Consider the following 22,402-nt stretch of genomic DNA (forward strand, 5'->3'; position numbering starts at 1 on the left):
AGTCAATCAAGAAATTATAGTAATCCTCTCTTCTTCTGAGAGTGTGTAGGGTGAGTGGGCCTCTGTCTGTTTTATCCCATGTTATGGCCCACTAACAGCATTTATTTATTTGCAATTTTCAGTCCTTTTAAACCCCTTTGAGGAAAACGTTACACGGTTGTTAATTCAACTCGTACTTCTAGCAGTTGGCTGTAAGCTAGCTCTGCTAGTATAATGTTTTCTTTTTGTTGCTGTTTCAGCAGATGCCTTTACTGATTTTCCTGCCTGGTTTGTCTCCTAACACTGCCTACAATTCCCCTTAATTAGGCTCATTATATATATATATATATATATATATATATATATATATATATATATATATATATATACATATTGTATGTGTAACACGTTTAATAATTGTGTAAATATATTATACAACTCTTTATGAGTATCACACAATGCCTGTGTTTATGGCTCAATTCTACGACACAACATGACACGCGGACAAATATGACCATTACATATACAGCGACAATATGACATTACATATACAGCATAAATTAGATTGACAATGGGGTGTTAGGTAACTTAACCCTATGGTTATATGATTACGCAAGTGTGATTTCCAAGACCATTCAAAGTACATTCCTTGTATTGCGTGGTTCATGTATTTTGAGACATGGCTAGTCTACATGTTGTATTGAAACACGACATGAACTACGATTTGAGTCAAATATAGAAACTGGTATTTATTTCTCACTGTACCCCAGTGCTGCATAGTGACATCGTATTTCTGATGCTACAGCTGACTGCCCTAACTTACTTTGTACCCCCCCCCCCCCCCCCCCCCAAAAAAAAAAACATTTACAGGTCTGACTTTCAGATTATAAAATTCTGACTTTGAGAATAAAGTGTACATTCTGCATGTTTACATTGTTGTAATTTATAGTTGTCCTTCTCTTTTTAAAACGCCCTTTTTAAAATGGCCTAATATACACACAATGTACAAACCTTGGTTTCATATCGAATCCAAAGGACAGCATTTGAATGCTGCCGCTTCTGAATTGAACAGCTTCCTGTTTTACTGCCCTCAATTAAGTACTACAAAAATATAAATGATAGTTAACATTTTTTTTTTTTTAATTGTTAGCATTAACAGCAAATTTAGTCTGAACTAAGCATGGTTATTATATCAACTAAACTCTCAGTGATAGATGTGATTATACGAATATATAATTTGACCTTATGTGACCTCTGTGAATACCTGTCATGTGTTGTGCTCAAACAAACTTATCTGGGTTAAAGTGCACAACACATCCAAGTGCAACATGACACTTTTTGAATTAGGATTCACATTGTATGCACGGATGATCTTAATGTTATGGAAAGCAAAGATACAGATAGATAATATACCGTAGCCTGAATATTAATATTCAATACTGGCCACTAGGAGGCAGTAATGAACTACAGTAGTTTTTTTTTCCAGTTTATTATAGGCCTATACATTTAGTGCATGTGCATTAATTATAATTAAACTGGTTGGGGGAAAAAAAGACGATAAAAACGATATTGTTCCCAACCATCTGATTTGAGAAAGAGCCAATAACAAGACACGTAGCTTTAAATATAAAATAGCACACTACACTTTTTTTTATTAGTCACATACGATTTTGCTAACATCTGTACTTTTAAAAACAAGAACCAGTGCATGTCTGCATGTCATGTGATTTTGACTTTCAACAAGGAGGTTTGTGCACTGTCAGTCACATGTTGAATTGCATAACGGGTATTTTTCATTTTTTTGGAGCATTGCTTAACTGCTCGAATACAATGAGTAGATTCTTGTGGTAAGAGAAAATGGGATGCATTCTGATTCTGACTGTTCAGATATAGACTACTACTACTACTGCTAAAGCTATTACATGTTAAACTTTAATACAATATTTTTGTACTGTATATACACATAGTAAGATAAGAACCTATACAAAACACATACATTTAAAAAAATGATATATATTTAGAGTAGCGAATTAATGAATGATTCTCACAGTTAAGTTACTTAAATTTGTGTATTATCTATGTGAATTAAAACAAAAAATATATCTATCTATCTATCTATCTATCTATCTATCTATCTATCTATCTATCTATCTATCTATCTATCTATCTATCTATCTGTCTATAGTTAATAAGTTTAACCTGAGATCTCAAAGAAATTCTGGACTAGCATGGTATTTACAAATATATAAAACTAAAATGTAGCATTTGTTAACTTGTCATTTAGGCATGAGCAGCTTTCCTTAATCTGCTCAGAACTGGTTTAACATTGTTCAGCACCATCCCTGTCAATATAAATAGATCTTGCGTGTCTGATATGTGTGACAAATTGGATAAAAAAATAAGCTTAGCCAGAATGAGTTTATGTGTGGAGTGTCCAACACTTGCTATTAAAGTTGTCTGAGAAACCCAGAAATTGGATTGGAGCGAGAATGCCAAGCGGGTCATTTGTTTAAACTGTCACTTCTAAATTGTTAAGGTAGCCAAGCAGAAGACTGGCCACCAGAGTGTACTGTATAAATATTGTATAAATATTGTCAGGTTGTTAGTATAGTAGGAACTAAAACAAAACAAAAAAAAAAACAAACAAATAAACAAATATATATATATATATATATATATATATATATATATATATATATATATATATATATATATATATATATATATATACACACACACACACACAGTAGTATAGAACAAATGTACTGTAATATACACAATAGTATAGAACAAATGCACTGCAATTCGCAAAGTATTGCCCATTTCATTGCATTTTACGACTACATTGGATAATCTCATTGAATTACTTACGCCAAACCAATCACAACGCACGGATGCATAACGGTTAGCCAATCGTGGCGTTAGGACATAGTCCAGCATATAACTCCTCCCAAATCTTTGGGTATTAATGTTAGCTTGATAATGTACCAAGTGTGCACAGGGACCTGATAGAACAGCGTTGTATCATTGTGACAGACATCAACTGTTAACTTAAAATTACTGTTGGTTACATGCGTATTTCATTAAAACAATATGGTTGACGCGTTCTGTGGCACTTGGAAATTGGTTGACAGCCAGAACTTTGATGAGTACATGAAAGCCCTAGGTAAATTGCAGGAACCTGCTACAGTACAGTTTGTGAATTAGCGGACCGGTATTTTATTAAACAGCCACACATTTTCTTTGCAAGCAAGGTATCTGATTTTATTAATGTATTAATTTTAATATGATAATGATTTAGAACAGATGGAGCCAGTGTTTTCTCGTTGTTAAAACTTTGTGGAAGAACTCTGGCACCGGGTTATAGATAGTTGTTATGGAGAACATCGTCCTATGTACGCTTTTAATATAATCTTCAACTTGTTTGGTAACAGCTTTTGAAAAAGTGCTTTAAAACGCGGTTTTATTTCCTGTGGCAGGTGTCGGTCTTGCAATAAGGAAAGTTGGAAATGTTACAAAACCAACTATCATCTTTAGCCAAGAAGGAGATAAGATTGTGATGAAAACGCAGAGTACTTTCAAGAACACAGAAATATCCTTCGAACTTGGAGAGGAGTTTGATGAAAATACTCCAGACAGCAGGAACTGTAAAGTAAGTTGACAAGAATCAAATAGCTTTTTAATTGGACTGTATAAAATCTTTTTTTTCAGAACTTGAGTAGATAAATGCTTTTTAGATTTATAATTAATTTTGAATGATTGATCTCTGTTTTTTTTTTTTTTTTTTTTTTTTTTTTTTACAATTACCGTATGCAGCATCTAGATAAATTTACGTCAGATTAAAAAAAAAAATAAATAAAAAAAATAAAGTGGTTTAAGATCCTAATCTTGTGGCAGTTAGGGACCGAACAAAGTTGTTGATCTTGTTTCAAATTAGTCTGCGAAATCTGTTTATGACACTTTAGACTGTTAATGTGTGATTAAAGATATAACATATGTTGTATATGATACAACATAACGCAATTGTAATTGCGTTTTATATATATATATATATATATATATATATATATATATATATATATATATATATATATATATATATATATCTTGCAATCTTGCAGTCCACTGTGACCCAGGATGGAGACAAACTTGTCCATGTGCAGAAATGGGACGGCAAAGAGACCAAGTTTATTAGAGAGATCAAGGATGGCAAAATGGTCATGGTAAGTAAGATTTTGGAGTGTATGCAGTGATTTGTTGGGTTATATATCATTATAAACACATTTGTCAATCTTAGTTTTAATCGTTTTTCTAGCAATAAAACAAACATAGGAAAACTAAATAAAAACTATTTATCCAACGGTAAAAGCGTAATGGTAAAATTTGTTGTCCCTCACACGGCTCATGTAGTGCTGGGTGTCGGGAGATATAAGTTGCACACAGCTGTATATCAGTCACATACTATTAATACGTATTTGGTTTAGCATTTCTTTATAACACATAAGTTCTTATTTTTACAAAGTGATGTTAATGTTGTAACCCTGCATTAATTAAAAGTGGTTTATTCACACGTATTAACAGTAGAACTTCCGCTGTTGCAGTTTTCTGATCGAAATGTTTCTGTCAAAGCGCTGTGCCTAGCTGCTGATGAAATCTCTCCTGATATTTTCCCCGGTGCATTCTTGTACAAAACAAAAGAATTGATGACTGCCAGCTCCAGCAGAGATAACAATAGGCTTGTATATAAAAATAAAAAAATAATATTGTAGGTTGAAAAATGAAATTATAGCTGTTGGAAGCAGGTGGTCGCTTGGTTCTTGTGGGTATAATGCAGGTTGTAGTGTAATTTGTTAATAATCTGTATTTTATTTTTTCTTTATCACAGACTCTCATTTTAGGTAATGTTCAGGCTGTCCGAACATATGAGAAGGCATGATTTCTGCACCGAACCCAACATCTCCAAAGTCTGTTTCAGTCCTGTTTACTGGACAAAGTCTTACTGAGACAAGTTCCTGGAGTATTTGTTACTGTTTGCATAGATCTGTTGGAAAATAATGTTTTTATAGCTAATTATATATATATATATATATATATATATATATATATATATATATATATATATATATATATATATATATATATATAATGACTTTAACCATTTATATGACATTATCTTTTGTGAACCTGTACAAAACAGACTGAAATAAATGTCTTGATAGTCCATCACTGTTTCTTTGTTCCATTGACCTTTGCTCATCAGCTGTTCTTGTTTATCAGCATTCTATTCTTATAACCTCTTAGGACCTCACTCTTTCCTAAACACTATTGACATTAACTACATAGTCATAAATCAGAGCTTTTCCAGCCTGCAGGACTTTGTTCCAACCAGGACCCCAATTGTTTGACCCCACTGAAGATCAATTAATAATTAAAGAACTGATTGACACAAGAGCCCTGCAACGGAATGTACAGCTAGGACCAAGGTTGCCTGCCTTTGATTCATTTAAAGAAAGGGCTTCCAGTATTACAAAGGTACACAAGCATCATTTACATATATTGACTGCTAAGACCATCAGAAACTGCAAGTGATGCATTACATATTTTAGGAATAAATAAGGGACGTTTTTACAGTTTAAGTTAACACTGGTTCTGACCTCTTGGCACAGTTCACATCCAGGTATTTTGTAAAGGTTTACCCAGCTTGCAGCTGTTAATGCTATGGAGAGTGTGATGGTGAATGTAATTTAGAAGTAGTCTGCTGCTGAATGTTGCACTGGTTTCATTTTTTAAACTTATTTTTTTATGTAAACATCGAAAACGAATTAAAGGAAATATCTTTTTTAATAAAGCCCTCTTTCACCCCTCATGGGATAGCCCAGTCCTACTTTAACACGTGTGCAGATGCTCTGTAATAAATAATAACTTTGTACATTGTGCATTGCTTTATCAAAGTACTGACCTCAGAGTCTGCCACTTCAACTGCCCACTTTCAGCATGATCGTACCAAAATTTCCCAGAAAGGGTCTATATATATATATATATATATATATATATATATATATATATATATATATATATATATATATATATATATATATATATAATGCAAATCCCCGTTGGTACAGGAAGAATAAAGCTGACTGATTTTTTCAGATCGAATATACAACTGTCTCTTTTATGTGTTGGTTATCTTCTTCGTAATAGAAATTTTCATGACCGTAAAGTATCATCCAGATGGTAGTAAAAGTAAGTGCATACCAGATTGACAATTTTGAACAGGTTGTAAAACGTCCCAAGGGAACAGGTAAGCCCCATTACCCACTTTCGGACTGATTCTGACTTTGAGGCCTGTCCTGGTGAAAAATTTGTTACGATTTGAAAACTTTGGTATGGTATCAAACTAACGATAACCATGGTCGTTACAAGAGCTTTTTTTATTAAAAATATTTTAGAAGAAATTACTTTCGGGATTAACACTTTGATGCTGTGAAGTCTACACGTTATAGAAATTTCCAATATTAATGATTAATGCAAATGGTAATTTTTCAAAGTCCAAATTTCTGGATTCTCAGACGCGTAAACCAGTTTTTAAGACACTCTGTTATAAAAGGGTTAGACACAGGGTGAGTGCTGTCATTACCAATAAGTCAATATGGTATAAAGTAAAGAGCTATCTGAACACCTTAGGCAAAAAAGCTGGAGAAGGATACAAGAAGACTTCCAAGCATTTGAGTATCCCAATTTCAACTATTGTTTCTATTATCAAGAAGTACAAGACTCATGGTGCTGTCACAACGCTCCCTCAGTCTGGAAGAAAGAAGGTTCTTTCACCAAGAACAAGTAGAAGAATTGTGAGGAAGGTTAATGACGATCCAGATTGCCTTCCAAAGATATTCAAAGTGAATTGGCTGCAAGAGGGACTGGGGTTTCCATTTCAACCGCAGGTCGAGTATTGCATGGTGAAGATCTCAATGGTCGCAGGCCAAGGAAAAAGCCACTCTTAGGAAAATGTCACAAGGACAATTGCTTAAAATTTGCAAAACAGCATCTGAATAATGGACATGAGTTCTGGTCAAAGATTTTGTGGCGTGAAGAAACAAAAATTTGGTCACGTTGATAGTCATTACGTTTGGAGAAAGTCTGCTGTGGCGTACAAAGAAAAGAACATTATACTTACTGTCAAGCATGGAGGTGGTAATATCCTTCTATGGGGCTGTTTTTCCTCTAATGGCACAGGAAATCTAGTTCCAATACTTGGTAAAATGGATTCCATAGAATACCAAAAGATATTGGCCAATCATCTGAAACCCTCCGCTACAAAACTTGATCCAAAGCACACATCAAAATCTACTTCAGAATGGTTAAAGAAGAATAAAATCAAGGTTCTGGAATGGCCTAGTCAAAGCCCTAATCTAAATTCGATTGAGAATTTTTGGTATTTGAAGAAGGGTGTGCACAAGAGAAGTCCTCGGAATTTGAATGAACTGGAATGATTTTGCATTGAAGAATGGTCAACAATCATTAAAGAATCATGCCAAGAGCTCACTGACAAACAGCCTAATCATTTAAAAGAGATTATTATTGCTAATGGTGCCTCAGCTAGATATTAATTTAATTTTCCTTGTCAGGGTATGAATACTTTTGAATTTGCATTTTTGGAGTTTTGCAAAAAGAAGTTGCTGAAATAAATTATTGTAGACATCTATTTCTTGTAACTTTCTTTTCCTCATCCACAAAAGCAAAACTTCTGCACAGAAGATTTTTTTTTACTATAATTATTTGTTTTCGAGAAATTTCTAAAAATTATACATTTCTACTGGGGCATGTAAACTTTTGACTACAACTGTACATATGAGGGTTCTCCCCAGGAATTCTGTATAGCCAGGGGCACTTTTAACAGAAAAATAAAATGCCTAACTTGAAATATATAATGAGACAAAGCATTTTAATAATAATGTAACACCTCACTGGACCTATGTTAGTAGGGGCTGGCCAACAGTTAGCTAGATTCACCTATAATCACCAGTGTATGGTGCTCCCGTGTTCTTCTGTGCAGTCCTGAAGCTAACTTCAGTCCACCTTCTCGTTTGAGTTAGAATAATTGCAGGTCTAAACTGTATACACTCATGGAAAAAATAACCATGCAGGACAAAGCTGATGACTTACTACCAACAATAATATATTATTTAATAGACATACTCAAAAACAGGTGTTAAGGCAAAAAGATTGACATATGAAAGCTTGTATAAGCAATTGAATACCTTCACATATATACACATTATTTGTGTTTCGCCTTATAAAGAATGTTGACTTTTTTTTTCCTGAAATGATTTACAATGCCTGCAAGTCAAATTAATATTGTAGAGTATGGAGGAAATGAAGGCAGGAGAGACACAATCTTTGCAGTTACTTGAATCTGTGATTTACTGGGACTATTATTCCCAGCCCCTGTTAAGCCTGGGCCACACCAAAAACAACAAGCAGTCTTGCACTCCCACAGCAGCACATTCACACAGCAGCTTGTCTCACTCGGCTCTACCCGCGCTGATGTGGGCACCCCCTATATGTTTTCATGTCCCCGCCTTCCTGTTGACGTTACAGTTGTTGCAAAAGATCACATTACAAAATATCAAATTACAGATAAGAGCAGTTATGAAAACAATAAAGTCAGTAGTACTGTAAATAAAAGCAAAGTCAAAGGAGAGAAAAAAAATAAAGAAATATTTGCCTCCCTGGCGCATCAGCACACACAACGGCTGCAATGCTGGCTCCAGGGATCAACCACAGTACAGTGGCACCAAAACAAGGGTTATTTTTTACTGATGCATAAATGCGATCAGGACATGGTTGTATTCTTCAAGAATATGGGGCAGTGTAGCTTTAACAAGAAAGGCCCACCACCTTTCCAATTAAAGTGAAACTTAAAGAAGTGATTCGAGAGTTTTGACACTTTGGTTAGAGAGGAAGGACTGCTCCGACACAACATCATCATCCAAGTTGCAGAAAGCAGGTCACTTCTATGCATTTAGTTTGTCTGCGTCCCTTTCTAATCTATTTTGGGGGTCTACGACCAGTCGGCCAGATGGTCAGCTGTCAAACCAAGTTGTCTTTGTCTGTCTGTATGTCACACTTGCATTTTCACATATATCTAGAAAACCGATTATCCATTTTTGTTGAAACATAAATAGGACATTGTTTTATATATGTTATTTAGAGTAGCAGAGGATGCATGTCACTGAAATGAGTTAGGGAAGCATTAATGTGATCTTCTATAATGATGACTCATGGTTAAAGAGTAACATTTGACATGCTTGCTTACTGCAGAGTAAATAAGCCACAACTTCTGTTTTTCAGTGACTTACATTACTTAAAATGCTAAACAACCTATGGTGATTTGCATGTTGCTCTGTAGTTTATTGTGTTTATGATGCATAACACACAAAGAATTTACCACCATAAGTTAACACCATTTTTATTTTAAAAAAGGTTAATGTTAAAAAGCATCAAATAAAACATCCATAATGGAAGACTTCATCCATGCACCTTAGTTGTTTGTTGTTTCTTGCTGGTTCTGTAACATACAGTTTATTTTACAAAAAAACAATGCAAACTTAGCATTGAGGTGACTTGTGACTATAGCCCCATATGGCCCTTAGTTTTAATGAAAAACTATTGTGCCGATTATTCACATTTTAATTAGACTTTTTCAGTCTGTGGAAAATGACTGCTCTTACTTAGACCATGAGTTTCAACCAGGCACATTCTTTCATCAGTGCAAGAATATATTAGCAAATCTTGTGCTAATTAGACAATCCAAATTCCTTGCTGTTAGTTCTAGGTTAACACTGCACAAGACAAATTTGCATAATTCAAGTCTGATCTCTGTTGTTTATTTTTAAGAAGTGATTTAACCTTTTGAATTTATTTAGCTATTTGCCTTCTACTTTAGGCACAGCCCTCAACATGTTCCTGCGAAAAATCTTTCCACCGAAACGTTCATAGAGTTTATACAGTTAGCAACATTACTCATACTATCCAGGAGTTCTTCCCAAGCCGCAGGTTTACCCAGCCCTAGGCAACTATGATTATTGGCCACAGGTAAGCGATTCAAGTTTCTGTTGGAACGAATGACCAAGGTACAGTTCCTCATTCCAATTTAACTTTAATGGGAGGACTAGATCGTATTAAAAAAAAAATCCTACTTTTCATTGTTTTTTCTTCAAGTTTCTGCATTTCTTTTCATTCCCACCCATTTACCCAGATATTAAATGAATAAGTGGAACTGTTTCACTTCATCATTTTGGTATATATGTTGTAGATTTTTTTTAATAGGTTGTCATAACTCAATATATATATATATCAGCCAGTGTATTTTGATAACAGAGACACTTCATGAGCAGTTGTTTACTGATCTTGGTCCAATGTGATTGTCAATTATGTGTCTGCAAAGTAACCTGACCAACATAATACACTTTTGATTTAGTTATAAACCACTAAGTGTTTTTTGTTTCCGTGTTTGTGCATTGCTAATACACACACACACACACAGTATATGCAGGGTGATTAGAAAGTACGTTTACCACATCAGTGATATGGTGCACTGATGTGGTAAACTTGCTTTCTGATCACCCTGTATTTAAGGTGAGAGCAAAGCCACTTGTGAACAGCCACTCTGAACTGTCATGGAATGGATATCAGCTTGCATGTTACCAGCCTCAAGTCCGACGAGTGCGTGCCGAGGTATCTGTACATGTAGCGTTCTTGGTTAACGCAGGTACCCCGGCACGCACTCGTCGGACGGTACCCTGATGAGCAAGTCCGGGGCGGACTTAAGGCTGGCAGGGGAGAGTGTAGCGTGCACGGGGGGAGGCAGCAGCAGGGCTGGTAGGTGACGTAATCATATACAAAGACATAAGCCCGATATACGCTCCTTGCAAAGGAGCCAGCTCTTTTGTACAATGGTATGGGTGCTATGCTTTAGTGTGAGAGATCCCAGGTTCGCGCCCACCCTCCGCCTGTGTGTGGATTGCCTCGCCCTCTGCGAGGCACCTGCCTGCGGGAACCAAGATCACTACAATTTCACAAACCTAAAACCAAACTAAGTTATATATTTCAAGTTCTCTTAAGCACTCTAAATCTTTTTTATGTCTCATTTTGTAAAATTAAGATGCTTTTTTTCTCCTTTCAAAAATGGGAATTAATTAAAGATGGAGGAAATGCTTTGAAAATAAGGCCAATAGCTACAAATTATAATATTATTTTTGCCTACTTTTTTTAATGTAGTTGGCAAGTATTCAGATTTTCTCTCTCTCAGTCTAACTGGTTGCAGTCTTGCTTGTAGACCGGTTCAGTTTTTTGTTAGTTTTTTTTGCTGCTTCCTGGTTAATCTGACATTTTGACTTTCAACTCTGTTTACTCATCCTGCGTCTATAATCTACCAGAGTCAACAAGGGTTCAAAAGTCATATCACCTAATTTCTGAATATCCATGTTTTTAGGACATCTGGCAGTATAACCTAATCTTACAAAAGCCAATGACGAAAAGAAACCTGACTGGAAACTGGAATACATCACAACCAGATACTTTAATATAAAAAGATATGCAGCCAAATAGTTTGTATGAGCTTGCATGGAGGTTAGAAAAACCACACAGTTGCAGGAGTATTTTCATAATTTCATAGTAAGTTATGACAACAGTATTGTCTGTGAAGGACTCTATAAAGCTAATCAGGTGTGTGTTATACAGTTTCTGGAGCATGACACTTACTTAGCTTGTATCAAGAAGGCAGACACAAATAACCACGTATATAAGATGTAACAACAGCAAGCAAATGGTTGCATTTTTTAAAAAAAATTTATGTTATTGTTTCCAAAGATAGTTGCACTCTTTTTGCTGATATGTTTTTTTTTTTTTTTTTTTTAAGATACTTCATAATTTGTGATTTTTTAAGATACTTCATTATCCTCACCTTGTATCTCATTTTATAGTGTTTTTTCATAAATTAAATCATTTTATTGTTGTTCAAACATTGTGCCATGCTGAATAGTGAGAGGACAATTCTATAGTAACTATTTCCAGAGACTTCTATATTTTCCTGTTAACACACTCAAACTCTGTGACCTGGGAGAATGCTGCTTTATAAGATCCATTGTTGAATATGTTTCAAATCTGGAGCAAACTTGTTTAATTTTAAGTTTTTTAAGCACTATTTAAAATAAAATAAAGTGTTATAATGGGGTGGATTTTCCCTTTTGCCTTATTGAAAATGCCTCTTCATATAAGTTAAATAGCCATGTTTAAGGCACACGGAATATTCAAACTAATATAATCAATCAGTTTGAAACTTAAATTTACAGAAAGTGATTAGCACAATTTTACTCAATTAAAGAGAGTTGCCAATACTACTGTTGAATCCCAAATTATGAAAATGGGAATGGAGGTTATGAGGTAGGAACTGCTGTGGAAAATATTGTAAAAATACCACAAAAGAACTTGAAAATTGTAAGCCTTTTTGGAAGGTTTTTATTTTTGTTAATAGATCCCAAACTCAAAAGAATCAAACACTTTTTTACATTTTTAATCTGTAACTTTATTGAAGCTGTAACATCACAGGGTGCCTTCATAGTCTCGCTATCAGAGCGCGAGATGGCAGTCTAGCTGTTTAAACTCCTGGAACACTCTAGTGGTGTTCAAGAACTCAAAATCTTCAGTGCACACTCTCACTGCTTTAACTTAAAAGGTAGAATTTCAGAATGTTAAATATAGGAGATGTCCCTTTGGGGGTGGTTGGGTGCCATGTGTACTAGCGGGAGATTAGTGTGCTGCCGACATGTTCCATCTCGAAAAGCAAACGGTCTTTCGCTCCAAAACAGAAATCCACACTCTGGCAGAGTGCCCAGACAGCCTCAGATCAAGTTTACAAATGCATCAGAACATTCAGGGAAAATCTGACTTGGCTGGAAAAAAAACTTTAAGAAGCAACAAGATACAGTACCATACTAAAAGTGAAGCCAAGCTGTTTGATCATTGGGTTAACTATTAAGGATATTCAAGAGGTATTTGCCACCTGGCATCTTACTATAGACAGTTTATGGCCAATTTTGCCAATATTGAATGACCACTAAATCATCTGACAGAAGGGGTTGCATTTATCTGTGTGTCTGAATACCAACAAGCATTGGAGGAGCCCAAACAAAGACTAATTACAACTCATTAAAACCACTACGATTACAGACTGTGTTAAACACCATAATGCTGTCCCCTGCCCAACATTTATGAGCCCTCCTGAACCTCCTAGGAGTCAACTTGACTGGTTCCCTACATAGTCTGATCATAAGGGGTCATGTATAAGCTGGCATGGGTGCTCCTTCTCTGTTCTGAAATCAGATAAAAGTGAGATAATGTTAAATTTCCAGGCTTTGTCATTGATGGTTTTGCTGCGCGTTATTTTTTCATACTGAGCTGTTTTTTGAGGTCTATATTTGTAACTCGTAATTTGTCACCATCTTGTTTTCATTGTTGAAATAACCAAGGTTTAGAATGTGTGCCAGGTAAAAAGGATGTTCTTTTACCTCGCCCCTAACCTTTGGAATTCCTTACCAGTCTGTTCATGTTTTGAAATCTTTTTTACAAACATATCTTTGAAAAGATATTTCTTGGTAAATTGCCTTAAGATTGTGAATTCATTTTAACTAACAATTGGAGTGGAGTTTCTTACTTATTTTAAACTATTCATTTTTAATCCTATTTGCGCTAATAAAATGTGTTCATCACTTTGAGAGAACCTGGTCTTGAAAGGCACTATATAAGTGCAATATTATTGTTGTTAATTTTGGCCACCCTATATCTTCTTTATGCCATTTTGCCTTCAATCTAATATTCTATAATAAATAACACATATAAATACAAATATATTGGATTCAAACTTTTAGGAGCTGGTCCAATAATATAACAAAATCTAGCAGTGAAATTTGGGGAAGTATGCAAATAAATAGTCCAAATATATACTGATCGAAATATGGGTATATTCTACTTTTTATACTGTCACCAGTATGCAATGATTTTGACTGATTTAGACTAGGATTTAAATCATGCTACAACCTTTCCAGTCAAAGCTGCTTTTTTTGCCTTTCAAGAATATTACTGTAAATAAAAACAGGGGCATAGGAGCAATGTAATAGCTTTGAATTCTTTATGTCTAACCTGAACTGTTAGCAGTACAGCATGTTACTGTGCTAGTCGAACTGTGAAGGACTAGAAGTGATCTTGGTTGTGTAAATTGCATCTGAAGTGGACCCTAAGCAATCTGAGCTGCCTTCTGTATATTTATATTCTCTAACACAGCTGAGTTGAGATACAATATAAAAACTACATGCTAACTGGACCATGGTTTGAGCTTCATGAACGAACATGTTCCAGTCAAGTTGCTTCAGTTGCAATTTATATTCCCAGCAGGGATTTTTTTTTTCTCTGTCTGAGCTGCTCAGAGTGTGAACGGTGGGAGAGGGCAGCCCATGACCTTCACAACAAAAGAAAAGTCACAAAATCCTTTCTTGGGACAGGGTTCACCCCACAGAGTCAGACAGAGCTTTAACCCAAAACATGAACAAGCTAACATTTCCCAAAGTTTAGAAAACCTTTCAAGTGAAAATTATCTGCATTCAAGAGGTGAATGAGTTTGTACAGGGTACAATGACCGGGGGTCAAGGGATTCTGCCAGTTCAGTAAATGTTTGGTAAGAAGAAGCCAAACACCCAGGCAGTTTGACTAAAAGATAGATACAAATATATACACTGTAAGCCACTCAAAGAAGCATAAATCACAACACTGCTGATAAGAACCACAGTTTTTTTTTAATTTAAAAAAGGTGTCTGACAAAAAAAGGCATTCTGCCTTGTCACAGATGACTGGTGACAAGATGTGAACGGTGATGTCAGACCAGAAAATAAAACATAACACAGGCGGTATGGGTCAAAACAGCACTGCTGCGCTCCTATTTAATTTAAAATAAAAGATTTAAACAAAACACAAAACTGACTCCAAAACAAAAATTCTCCTTGGCCAAAGTAAAATAAAACACCAAACAATAATGACAATTTACATAAACGAGTACCTTTGTTCTCTACGGGTAGTATTCGCTCTTGGTTCACTCTTTCTCCTCTACGCTCTCTACTCTGAGCCCGGAGTGGGTATTTTGTACTGTGGCTGGAGCCTTAATTACCTATTAGACAAATACCTTATTAAGGCTCCAACCACATTCCCACGAGCTACTCAGGATGGGGAATCAACCCCATCCATGCCAACCATATTTTACAAACAATAAATAGGCTTTCATCCATCCGCACACAAGCATAATAATATCATATATAATAATAATAATATAACAATAACAATGATAATAATAATACAACACAAATTATAAAAAGGGAGGGGCAACTTGCCACATGCCTGTAAATATTTCTCTTTAAGAAATCAGTTCATGCCTATTTGGTTATTGTTTTGCATACAATGGTGCATTTTACTAATAAACTTTGGTGACACTGAATATATATAAAACAACTATTTTAGAAGACATCTTTTTAATTATTTTTTTTTTTTATTGCAGTGATATGTGTCTATCGACTACTGCTAAATGATATGTATTCTTTTTTTTTATAAAAGAATCTCCAAAACCGAATTTTCTGTAGCCTTATGATTATGCATCTGAGCCAGTTGTGGTCTGCAGCTGTCAATCATTCTATAACTGTTCTGAACTGTTGTTGGCTACTTGTACAAACTTCTAGGCGTCTCATGAATATGACATTTTGTGAATCCACTAATGTGCTAAAGCTTTGTGAGTAGCTCCAGTGATGGAGTGTTTAAAGTTCTGATTAATTAAGTTAGAGTACAGAAGCTGTCTGTGACAAGTTCAAATAATTTCATACTGGGTTAGGAAGCTTGTCAGGACAAGGTGCTTTTAAAATATTAAGTTTAGACGAAGTCGAGTGCCTCCACCCCCCGAGAAGTCTGTATATCCAACGTATACCGACACTCTGAAGGGCCTTATTACATTTATAATCCAGGGCAAAAAAAAAAAGCATAAAAAAGCATAGGGCAAAAAATTGTTAATTTTTTTAATTAAATATCCTTACGCCAATAAAGTAGTCCCATTTATAACTTTGAACTGCACACTAAGCGAGTAAATTAATTTTATTGGAACATGCAAAAGAAAGTACATCTTTATTTTTAATACTGTAGACACTGTCATTGAAAAGATACACCAGGGGGCGGAGTCGAGACGGCATGGAGTTATTTTTTTTTCCCCTGGCACATTTTTTATTCTACACATACTATTTGAGCAGAACAGTCTGTAGGAATAAAAATAAATTCAACAATATCTCAGATTTCAGTAGTTTTTCAAAGTATGTGTTTGAGAGGGGTGGATAATGTGCAGAAGTGTCTTTTTTCTGTAGCCTTTACAAACCTCTAAAAATAGATTATTTTAAGGGACAAAGTCAGAGTGACTGAGTATAAAGACAGCGATTATTTTTTTTTTATTTAAAAAAAAAAAAATGCTATCTTCCAGTTCATTTAAATATTCTTCATCCAAATGGACATTGGATTATTACTTTGGGATTTTTTGCAGGTAATTGGTCACTCTTTCACAGTTTCGGCTGTACATCTGTAACTGTAAAAGCAAGATGGCTACCGTTCGATACTTTTTTGTAAGGCAGCACAGTGATTTAGAATTTGTGACAAGGCTCCATCTGTGCAGATTGAAACTTTACCAAAAAATCCTTCAAACCATTACCCTAGTTTTCTGTTATGCTTGTGTAAATGGTAATTGATTTCATCCGCAGGTTATACACCTGGACTGTAAGACAACTGTTATTGGTAATCGTCTGAGGTTTAATAAAGAGCAAACAGAATGCCTGTACGGACTTGACTCTGCTTATACCGTAATTTTGCTGTTGACTACTTGCTAATATGGGCAGGGTAATGTATGTTTTTAGCAGTTTATTTGGTTTAATACTGAAGGATCAAAGTACATCATTAACCACAAAGAGCTGAACTACTTCCACAGTAAAATATTTTTATCAATAACAAACTCAAGAAGAGTGTTAATATTAACTAGAAAACGAAAATAGAAATGGAAAACACAATCCCCCAACCTCGGACAAATCAGTAGGCAGAGACCAAGGCTAAATAAAAAATCTCTCTCACAATGTTTTCCCACTATGAACTACATTTGTTTGTTATATGCATTACTACAAACTCTTTACTGGTCTTTTTAATGGTAAAAAAAAAAAAAAAAACTTCTACTAGCAGCCATTGTTATCAAGAATACAGTTGTATATATTCTTAACATGTTTGGAATTGCCTCAGCAGGTCATTCTGGTATTAATCACTGCAGCACACTACAGCTGGTCTGCCCTTTGAGTCCAGACTGCAGGTCTTTGATGTCATGTTAATTTAACATCCTGGACATTTTGGTACCAATTTTGTTAATCGTTTATTTAAATCCTGGTAAAAATTGTCCATATAGCTATGCCAAGGTTAGAGAATGCAACTGAGTGAGTTGGAAAAATATTAGGAGAGATTTTGGAATACTGCAAAACGGGAAATTTAGACTGATATGCAGTAGAATCGGCCCAAGGACTGTTTCCGAAGTTCAGTTTTTTCTTCGCTATATTACAATGTAGTGAAGATTACTTTCTGGGATAATATTTTCTTTGTCAACCTAGCCTATAGTAACGACTAGATTATGAATAACAGCTGCCTATTGTGCACAAGCAACATTTATCTCCACTCAGTCACTGGGTTATTGCAATGCTTGTAATGAGGCAGACTGAAATGCAGTACATCACCCCCCTCCCCCCTTTTACTTTTGTGTTTACAAAGTAGATTGGCTTTATAGGCTCATATTTGCAAACACTAATTACACATGACCCACTATAATTCGCGCTTTCAGGGATGGGTATGTTATAGTTATGGTTTGATTACCAAAATGTTCTGCAGATTAAGTGCTTTATTTATTTTTTAATATGTATTTTGTTACACTCTTAAAGTACATTTGTGTTTGCTGTTGCAGTTTATGGGTAATATATCTGCCCAGCGTGTCCTAGAGCTTCATTTAAGGCTCATAATCACTAAGTTTTAACATACTTTCACCAGGATATAATACACAGATGGTTTCCATGGTTACCATTTAAAGTAAACTTTTAAAAAGGAGCGAGAGGAGAAATTAAGTCTTTAATCGGCATTCTTGAGATGAAGGAGATTTCGAACCAGGCAGCTGGAAGCAGTGTATTGCTAAAATGTGATAAAGTAAGTGTACAGTTGGCTGTTGTTCCATTGGCCCATTTCATAGGGTTACTATGGATTTTCTGAGGTTAGTTCAGTTTGTGATGTACAGATGCCTCTGCAAGGAAACTAATTTATTGACCAATGAAACTCATATTGCTTAGAAGACACATGTCAGCAAAAGATCAATCTGGCTGGGTATGGCAATGTAAATAATTGTCTATCATATTGCAACAGAAACGAATCTTCTGATTGAAACCAATTTACCCGTACACAGGATTTTATTCTACAGTCTAAGGCTACCTATAAGCTAAATCATGACAAATACAGAATAATAAATAATGTCATTAACAAAAAAACATAAAATGTTGCTTTAGATGCACTGTTTTTCCAAATTTATTTTGAATTCCTTTCAATACTTTATTAGGCTGATACTAAAATAACTGTATGGACTGTTTTTTATAACATAAATCCCCTTTCACTATTTTAGTGACAAAAGCATTTTTTGTCTTATATCAAATAGCAAAAATCGCTTAGCTAGCCAAACCGTACAAATATTTACTTTCCTGAAAGTGCAGTGTTACCTACAAAACCCCTTTCTCTATCTGACAGTGCCTTTACAATATTTTATTCAAATTGAAATAAGGACAATTAAAGCAATTCTGGTCTAAAATCTACAAATATTAGTAATAACCTTTATTGTTTATCCAGTACAAAACAGGCCTAATGGAATCTGAATGACATTCTGAACACTCTTCAACTGCCAAGCATGCTTTGTCTGGCTCAGAAAGTGTGCCACAGCCAGGCGTGGTGCTGTCAGTGGACGGGAGTACTAATAATCCTCAGTGAGGAAGTGTTTCTAAATATCTGATTGTCAGAGAACGCTGCTTAGTATTGTGCTGAAGAGGCCTTTTTTGATAGCTGGTGATACTTACAATGAATCTTCTGTCTGAACCTCACCATGACATTTTTCTTCTTAAAAAAGAGCATAGGGTAGTATTAAATCCATATTTGCATGACGCTTTATCATTTAATGTAACATACATTTATTATTATTATTATTATTATTAGTTGTTTGCATTAATCTAAACTGTTATTACTCCCGAAAGCTCATTAGCGTCACAAAGAAAACAATATTGATTGTGTTATTACGAGATAATATTGTGGTATTTTGCAATAATTATTGCTTTATTACGGGATAGTTTTTATCAGCGATACATATGTCATAGTGCAGCAGAAGTGAAACTGAAGTATCTCTATTAGTAAATTTACCTTTTGAAAACATTATATATATATATATATATATATATATATAATATATATATATATATATATATATATATATATATATATTTATTTATTTACAATGGTGTCAGCAGCTAGCGCAAACACAAAGACGGGTTTGTATTCAGCATTGTTTTCTGTTGTTCTTCTAAAACTGAACTAGATCACTCCCAATATAAAAGCTATTGTATTTTTACAACAATGTTAAATTGTTGTAATTGAACTGCACTAGGAATAACAGTGCAATGTCTACAGTAAAAATGCAGATCTAAAAACATTAAACCGCAGCAAAGTAGTTACACTGATCTTTTTTGTAGCTTACATTTTGTTTTTCTGCAGTTATTTTGGAGCATGTTGCCATAAGATTCCTATGTGAAGTATAACCAAATTATTTCAAAACCGTAACCATGCCAAAAACCTGCATATGTCACAGTACAGTAAAACTTAAAATAAAAAATGTAACTAAACACTAATATTTATTTATCAGATACATACAAATGATTTGAGTGTTTTGTTTGCAAAGCAATTGACAGTTGTAACACAGTGTACAGTAGGTAATCATTGCTATAAATACAGTTAGGATCACCATGACCTACTTTCACCATGAAGCATATTAGTTGTTCTTTCTGGAAACTGGAAATATATACTGGGCATGGATGACCTAATAGAGAGACTTATGGGTCTGAAATTCAAATGTTTTTCTTTGAAATTAATAATAATAATAATAATAATAATAATAAATAATAATAATAATAATAATAATAATTTATTTTGTACAGCACCTAAATGCAAGCATCTCAAATCACTGTACATTTTAAGACAATAACACTAAAAACAACAAAATAAAGTACAAAACAACAAATACACAACATATAGTAAAAATAAAGCTGATTATAAAATAAAACATTACATAAGCCTAATGGTGAATGCCTGTACATAGAGATGCGCTTTTAGTTGTTTTTTAAAAGCATCAACAGTATTAGTGTCCTTGATCACCTGAGGAAGACTATTTCACAGCCTAGGCACATAACAGCAGTCACCCACAGAACAAAGCTGAGCCTTTGGAATTCTTAACAGCCCCGAATTCGCAGAGCGAAGGTTACGAGTGGGAATGTACCTCATTAACAATTCAGAAATGTAATTTGGGGCCCAAACCATTTAGAGCCTTATAAGTTAGCAGTAAAATTTTAAAATCAATCCTGCTCTTAACCGGCAACCAATGCAGAGAGGCAAGAACTGGTGTAATATGAGCACTCAATTCGGAGCCAGTTAAAATGTGAGCGGCAGAGTTCTGAATGTATTGCAGCCTGCCAATAGCAACCTTGGAAGCAATGGCAAGCAGAGCATTACAATAATAGAGATGGGAGGAAACAAAGGCATGCACCAGCCTCTCGGCATTGGGCATGGACAAGATACTCCTGTTTAACATCTGACATAAATCAGGGCATGATTTAACTATAAAATGTGAATAGAAATCCAAAATGAGAGCATTTTTACATCATCATTAAAAGAACACGATGAACTAACAATTTATAATCATGTAAAGCATACTAAATCATTTTAAATCCAATCTGTACTTTAATTGTTGTTACTTTGTTAACACACCATATAATTACATACTTACATTCAGAAAGGTTTCTTAACTAATATTGAAACAACCAAATTATTGCTATAAAGGTATTGAAATTAAAATCTTCAGTTAGTTTTTAAACTGAATGCCTGTTTATCTGTTCTGACCCTTCTTATTAGCGTACAGCACATATGTCAATAGTGACCATTTAAAAAAATGTATCCAGAAGTATTAAAGTAGAGATCTGGATATTGTCAAAGCAAACACCTATGTGATAGTCTTAAAAACATATGTCCTCTCCAAATAAAATCACTTTACAAATGTGATACACTTGTTGCATTTGAATCTGGTATACAATGCTCATGAAAACTGATGTAATGTAATGGCTGCGCTGGAGACCTGGTTTATCCAACTTTATCCATTGGTATTGTTCATACCAATGTGTGCCTCTTGAGCGATCACGTTCTTGAGACGGTCAGACTCCATGCATATCCAAACTTGTTATAATGCTGTTTTAAAATGTGTATTATTTTCCTACTGGTCAGACCTGAAATTTCAGTTTTTTCCCCATATTGTAAAGAATAGAGAAGTTACAGATTCGGTTTTACTGTGACAGACCATATGCAAGTGTAATCACTGGCAATGCTTTAACATATGTATTCTTTATGGAGTTTGCCTGTGCTTTGTCAGTCTTTTATCTTGATGTACTGAAGTTTTACTTTAAGGAATAATGTTTTTATGATTAAGGACTGTGGCAGGGAATGTAAGGTTGGCAGGGATGGGGTTAAATCTGTCCCTGTCAGAAATTGAGTGCTACTTGAGGAGTGGCCACGTGTATAAGAAGAGCCCGGAAGCCTTTGTTCGTTCCTGTTTTGTTAAATAAACGTGTGTAACAGTGCTTTAAAAACTACAGTTTTCTGTCTCTGAGTCTAATTCCTGCCAGTAACCAGTCTGGACCGTGATGCTACCCTGACACATGTGGAGTCAGATAGTGCCCCTTGTGATCAGAGCAGGGCCGCAATAAAAGATTTAAACAAAACCATACAGACTATGAATTTGCCTTCACTACAAAGTTACCAAATGGTACGTAAGTGCACTTGTATTCCTTTCATTCCCACAATTTAAGTCGGCAAAAATCTAGAGTCACAAACACACACACACACACACACACACACACACATATATAGACACACACACAGAGAGCACAAGAGATGTTGCTGCACATTTGGAACACAGGTCACAAGCAGGCGCTCCAACAGAAAGGATTTCAAAAAGGATACATGTGGC

General features: G+C 34.9%; 1 protein-coding gene across 1 annotated transcript; it reads left to right on the plus strand.

The window, feature by feature from the left end:
- Positions 1-2,960: 2,960 nt before the first annotated feature.
- Positions 2,961-5,041, plus strand: fabp7b (fatty acid binding protein 7, brain, b). The gene is made up of 4 exons (XM_041252210.1): positions 2,961-3,145; positions 3,459-3,631; positions 4,101-4,202; positions 4,865-5,041. Exons 1-4 carry the CDS (start codon positions 3,073-3,075, stop codon positions 4,913-4,915), a joined length of 399 nt encoding a protein of 132 aa, XP_041108144.1. The 5' UTR covers positions 2,961-3,072; the 3' UTR covers positions 4,916-5,041.
- Positions 5,042-22,402: the final 17,361 nt, after the last annotated feature.

The sequence above is a fragment of the Polyodon spathula genome, chromosome 6 (assembly GCF_017654505.1).
Source record: "Polyodon spathula isolate WHYD16114869_AA chromosome 6, ASM1765450v1, whole genome shotgun sequence".
NCBI lineage: Eukaryota > Metazoa > Chordata > Actinopteri > Acipenseriformes > Polyodontidae > Polyodon > Polyodon spathula.